This window comes from Malaya genurostris, chromosome 2 (assembly GCF_030247185.1).
Source record: "Malaya genurostris strain Urasoe2022 chromosome 2, Malgen_1.1, whole genome shotgun sequence".
In the NCBI taxonomy this organism is placed as follows: domain Eukaryota; kingdom Metazoa; phylum Arthropoda; class Insecta; order Diptera; family Culicidae; genus Malaya; species Malaya genurostris.
Genome location: NC_080571.1, coordinates 64,614,774 through 64,620,886, shown reverse-complemented (window position 1 = coordinate 64,620,886; position 6,113 = coordinate 64,614,774). Strand labels below are relative to the sequence as shown.

The 6,113-nt window shown below is 44.2% G+C and overlaps 1 protein-coding gene across 1 annotated transcript; it reads right to left on the bottom strand.

Moving 5' to 3' along the window:
* Window positions 1–203: 203 nt before the first annotated feature.
* On the bottom strand, window positions 204–3,925 carry LOC131432028 (uncharacterized). The gene has a single exon (XM_058598067.1). It carries the CDS (start codon window positions 3,923–3,925, stop codon window positions 233–235), a length of 3,693 nt encoding a protein of 1,230 aa, XP_058454050.1. The 3' UTR covers window positions 204–232.
* Between the last annotated feature and the right edge of the window lie 2,188 nt (window positions 3,926–6,113).

The window sequence follows — 6,113 nt, the reverse complement described above, 5'->3', positions numbered from 1 at the left end:
TTTCAGACTAACAGAGATCTGCTCGTTTAGATGCTCGATGTTATAGTTTCCGTATACAAAAGAGCCACAGTTATTGTCAATGTAGAGTAGAACTTATACGCACTTTCTTAAATTGAATATATTTGAACACATTTGAGCGATGAAATTTTCATTTCCTAACAAAATGCTCGATGCTGGGTTTAACAGAACTCGTTTACGGCAATTCAAATAAGTTAGGTATAATCAAAGCGAGTCATTTAAGTAAATCCTGTAGCATGCTTCGTACGTAGACGTCGATCTGTGAATAGTCAATCAAAGTGCCACGTATCATTTCCACCAGCAGGGTTGGCCACATGCTTTCCAGTTGCTGCAGTTTGTCGACGGCATTGCAGGTGTTGTCGAGCATCCGCGCAAAGTAGGCTTTGCCTTTGGAACGCATTACCGTATCATCCTGGCCGGTGCTGTGGTGTTTCTTCCATTGAAGTGCTTCCTTGCCGACGATGTTCTTCAAGGATGAATCAGCTTGCATCAACCATTCCTTGGCGGTCATTTTGGTAGCATGAGCAGTTTCCTCCAATCGCAGCCGCTGTAGAAGTGGCTGCAACAGTCCCTCCGGTAGTGACCAAAGAACTAGATCGGAGAGACCGGAATACATGTTTTCAGCGCTACGAACTTCTTCTTCGGTTATCTCCGTTCCGTTGATTTGTTTGAGACCCCAGTGCGAGAGTCGGTAGATTGCATAGCTATGCCAGTTCTTGGTCGCTATCGGATTACCCTCTGGGTCGATGGTCAACGAAGCGATCCCTTGACTTTCGGCAAGTGCGTTGATCTGACCCAGACAAGTAATGTTCGTCTCACGAAAGATGAAGTTCTCTGCATTCACGAAGCGTATTTTGATTCGGCAGAGAACCGCAGTGATGTTATTGAAGTTGATGTAACTGAACTTGACCGTGTGGACATCGCTGGCCTTGGACATGTTCCATTGTTTATCGATGAACCGCAAAGCACCCATCCCGTAGACGTTCAAGTAGCGTCCACAGATTTCGATGAGATAGTCCCCACCTTGCTCTCTTTCTCGCTCCGTCACTTTGGATTTGGCGGGTGGCACGTAGGTACTGTTAGTGATGGCATTCCCGGAAACACTCGGCCCGGCAGTGGAAGAGATTGGCGTTGGGATGCTCGGGTTCGCTAGGTTGGATGAGTTCGCCAAACTGTTGGTATTATTCATGATTGAACTGCGTGCTGTATTTGTTCGTACTAAGGTACCGATGCCGTATCTTTTGACAGGTACGGTGGTCCTCATTTTCTGTGTCGAAGCTATTCGATCATCATTCGAGTTTGAAGATGTGGTAACATTTGAATCGGATGCTGTTTTGATAGAAATGGTGGAAAGTGTAGAGTGTTTGTCGTTGTTTGGTTCATCAGGATGAATGGCGTTCGTAGGATGTCCAGAGTTGGTCACTTCCGAAGGATTATCGTCAATTTTTATATCATCACCGATGGGAATTTTCATCAGTGGAGAAGGGAATAATTTCACTGGTGTTGACGTTAGCAGGATTTCTTTCTCCGCATCGTTTTCGAGTTCATTTACGTTCAACTCTTCGTTGTCGGAACTGAAGGCACTGGAAACACTGGAGTCTAGCTGTTGACATGTACTGGACTCGGATGACTCTATTTTGTTATCCGAGGCAGCAGTGTTCGGGTTCTGATCGATAAATGGTGCCAGAATGGGTGGAAGTCTAAAGTAGTCTTCGCCGCCCTGTTCTGAAATTTGTGATCCGGAGTTATCTTGGGATGATGATCGTACGAGTTTCCGGTTTGGAGGTTTTTTAACCGGTCGAGATGGTCGTTGGTTGTTCGTGGCACCAATGCCATTCACATGGCTAGAAGTTTTCTTATGTTTACCTTTAGTTTTAACTGCATCTACCGGTTTACCATTCGATTCGACAGTAATGGTTTTGTTGATTTGAACACTGCTATTGTTCGTTGTGCGCTGAACATTTCGGCATGCGATTGTCTGTTGTGACCTCAGCAATTCCCAGTTTGTTCTAGCGTTGGAAATTATCTCCTCTCGTCGTATGCTCTGGCAGACGTCGGTGGTGAGGTTGGTGTAGTTCAGATCGGACAGTTCCTTGTTCTTGCGCCAAGCGGAAGCAGCTCGGCGGACTTGTTCGGTGATCTGCATTTGACTGAGCGACACCAGTCCGGGCAGATAACTGACCAGAAACGAAACGCAGTCGCCTGCCAGCGATACGGGATTATTCTCAATGGTAACCTCTTTCAAGTTGATAGCTTTGGCGATCGCAGACATGTCCTCGACGCACTGTAGGTCATTGTGACACAACCACAGTCGTTCCAGATTTCGCAAATCGTCAAATCCGTGCATTTTCTTGATTCGATTTCGTTTCAAATTTAGTTCCTTCAAATTGACCAAACCGCTAAAATCCTGAGCGTAGATCTGTCGCAACTGATTCCCGGCCAAATTCAGCGATTTGAGCTCCTGCAGCTGGTTGACCTTGGACGTAATGTTGGATATTTTGTTACCATGGAGATCGAGAACCCGCAACGTCTGACGCAGTGAGACTAATCCCGTGATGTCAGTAATGCGGTTTTTACCCAACAGCAGTACCGTTAGACACTTCAAACCATCAAGGCAGGAGATTTTTTCAATTTGGTTATCGTACAGATCTAGGAATACGAGATTTTGCAGATTGTAGCGGGGCTCGGCAGCCGACAGTATCGGAGAGATGTGGTTTTGGGGGTTGACGAAAGGATTGATCAAGTTGGCCACCGTGTTTGTTGGAGTTGATTTGCCGCTGTTTCCGGTGCTGTTACTTTCGTGTGTAACTGTGTGTGTTTCGCCTACGTTGCAAAGGTTGTCGATGCTGAACGAAGGAGTTCGTAGTAGTTTATTTTTCAGTTTGAGGGTGTTGTTGTTGGTCGGCTGTTGGTGTGCTGGTGTGGCAGGGAACAAAGCTGCATTACTGATAAAGCTGTTGGATTTTTTCAGTATGTGTCGGTTTTTAGCACTCAGAAGGATTGACGCTGGAGGCTTTTGGAGGAACGTGCTGGTCGGACTTGTGGCACTTGTTGGAGATTGACCGATACTGACGTTGGCCAGGCCATTGAGTGGCTTGGCGCCTAAGGTAACTTTATTTGCTAGATAGTTGATATGGTTGTTGTTCAAGAACAACTGATTCCGGGAAATGGATTTCTGACGCAGGAACTGTTTGGCATTCCGGCCTATTGCGTAGGAGTTATTGACGACAGCGGAGACAGCAGTGGGTGCAGCTGTGGAACCATCTTTCGCCGCCGTATGGGTGACATTGGTTGAATTGTTCGGAGGCCGTGTAGGTGAGGGTTTGGTCGAATTTTGAGTACTCGACGCGTGGCATTGAAGTGACTGTTTTGATTCGTTGTTGTTCGAGTCCGTTTCGGCAGGTAAGTGGAATGTGTTGATGAGGTTGTGCTGTAGCGAAAGTAACCGTAGATTTGGCTCGTCATCGATGATAGGAATCGAACCGAGGCCCTTTCGATCCAGATTAACACGATCGGGATGCTTTTCGCGATCTTTTTCGGAACGCTTAATCGTCGTAATTCCATTGTGTATCACGATCGATCCGTCCGGTTGTGGTTCGTTGTGGTTGCAAAGTGGTTGGTCCCTCACTGATTCACCTGTTTTATCGCCTACTGTTTCACGCGGTGCGACAGGTCGTTTTTCGTTGACTTTTTTCAGATAGCTTGAGCTTAGTGTACTGTGTGATCGATGAAACGTTTTTAGCCTACTCGAATGGTTCGAGTTTGTAGTGTTATTGATGCGATTGGTTAGCTTTGGCACAACAGATTCAATTTTGAGCAAAGTGTTATGTGAGTTATTGGAATTGGTACTAATTACACTATCGTTAATATGTATTGCCGATTTTCCCCGAAGTTTGGATGTACTCATTTGAATTTATTGCACTTGCACCGTTACTTCTAGTAATTTTTGGCCAATTCAGTTGATTTTAGTACTTTGCACTCATTCTCGAAACTGCACTGGTAGTCGTGTTTCGTTTATTTCATTGCGCTCACACGCCTACCTAGTTTCGTGTTTTTCTTTGGTCCAATAACAAAGTGCTGCCAATGTTCATGAACCCATTACTAACTGGCGATATGCAACTGGAATTAATCGACATTTTAATCTACATGCACTTGAGCAACATTGTTAGTCACATCTTTTGAACACACAGTTTTCTTTTCCGTCGGATACCGCCTTTGCCTTTTGGGCTTTACGTGTGACACATTAAAGCTTCGCTGTGCACTTTGCCTACTTTCCGGAACTTTTACTTGTCTTGAGCAAAACTTCATGTATTACACTCTGAAGAAATTGGCGAAGGAACGTCAGCGATTCGCGTGTGCTGTTGGTGTTGTCGTGCCACGAACTGAGTTATGCTCATGCTGCTACGGCGGTTGGCTCCGGTGACCCGTTCTATTCTGGATCCTGCGGGGCGTGAGTGAATGTGTGAGTCTCGTGGTCCTGAACGAGCACGAGTATGTGCGGCTTATTGAGGTTAGATATAAACAAAATACCCTAGCAATTTGGTGTATGTTGTTAAGGTAAATTGTTCCGCGATGTTTATGTCCGTTCGCGTGCACCAGGCAACGCCGTTCTGTTGTTTGGAAAAGGTATTGGTATCGGTGCTGTTTGTCTCTACTTTCAGTGCAAATATCTGCTAGGTGATGTTATGATTAGATCGTAACTTTCCATTGCTCTTATGGACGACGACGACGGAACCATTCGGAAACATACTCGCTGGCATAATGATGGTTGAAAATGTGCTATTGAATCCATAATATCTTTTTTGGCATTGGTTTTCGGGGGGTCTTCGAATTCAAATTATGATTCGTTTTAAGATTCTAAAATTTTAGACAACTGATTTTATTCACTAACTTTCTATTCCGTTCTTGTGAAAAAAAAATACCTCGTAATAGTAGTAGTATTTGGCCCCTTGTAAGACCTTCGAACACAAGCTATCTATGTGTGTAGGTGGTACCTTTCAATCTTCCATGTCTCGGGGGAATCGTTTCTCAAAAGTTAGTATTAAAAGTAACAATTTTTCGCGACTTGTAATCACAGACAAACAGACACAACTAACGATAGCTCATTGGTGGGGAAAAAAATCTTAGTAAGCTGTGCAATCAACGCACAAAATGTTGTCGATTTCATTCGAAATTGAAAGTTCGCATACTTAATCCTGAAACTGAACTATAACTCCGCTGCAAAACACGCATTTGTCATTACAGAAAAGTTGCTATCGGTTTTGCTTCACAACAACAATTATTCGGTGTATGTCGATAGTGGAAACCCATTTGATATTTGTCACGCTAGTTATACCGAGGGTCGATTTGGGCTTCGTGATGGCATAATACATTCCCAGGTGAGTTTTACTTCAGAGTAACATTCGATCAGTAACCGAGGGAATTTGCATTTGGAAAGTTGCCATTGAAACTGTCCCAATTGTTCTAGGACTCACACCCTACATGGGTGAGTTGAAGGACCTCCACAGTGCATCGAAGCCTAGCACAATGGATGCCCAGGATAAAACACTGTTTGTGTATATGAGTTCAACAAATTTTATGTAGCGCTATTTCGGGGCGACTCAAAAATCCCAAACTGTTTGGGGCATGGAATAATAATAGCGTGACATTGGTGCCTGCTGTCTGGTGGGCCACTATGGCGTTAACCTTTTCAGGAAAAAAAAAACTTACTCTATCGTGTGTGTGCGCAGAAGAGAACAAGTCTATTACGAATACGTTAGCTTTTAACTACTTTTCATTATTTCACTTTAAGTTGTTTTCTTCCGGTCGGAAGTGATTCATTAGGTTGATGCAGTCTGAAGTCTTCCTGTTGTAATGACATAATAAGTTACTTTTGACACGGTGCCCGCAGTTGTATCAAAGTTTCGTGACTGTCTTTCTAGGTTAATTTATTGCATTGGACTTGTTTGAGCTGGCCGCTTTGTGACTGCTAGTTTGATTGGTATTACTTTTTCAGCGTAGGATGAGAACAATATGTCATCTAGGGGAAAGTATCATAAAGCACTTCTGCTGGCTAAAATGCCCCTATTCCTTTTTTAAGTATCCAAGACTTTCCC

Bases quoted from the DNA above. Each gene is read 5' to 3' on its own strand.
- LOC131432028 (XM_058598067.1), bottom strand. From the start codon at position 3,925: ATGAGTACATCCAAACTTCGGGGAAAATCGGCAATACATATTAACGAT.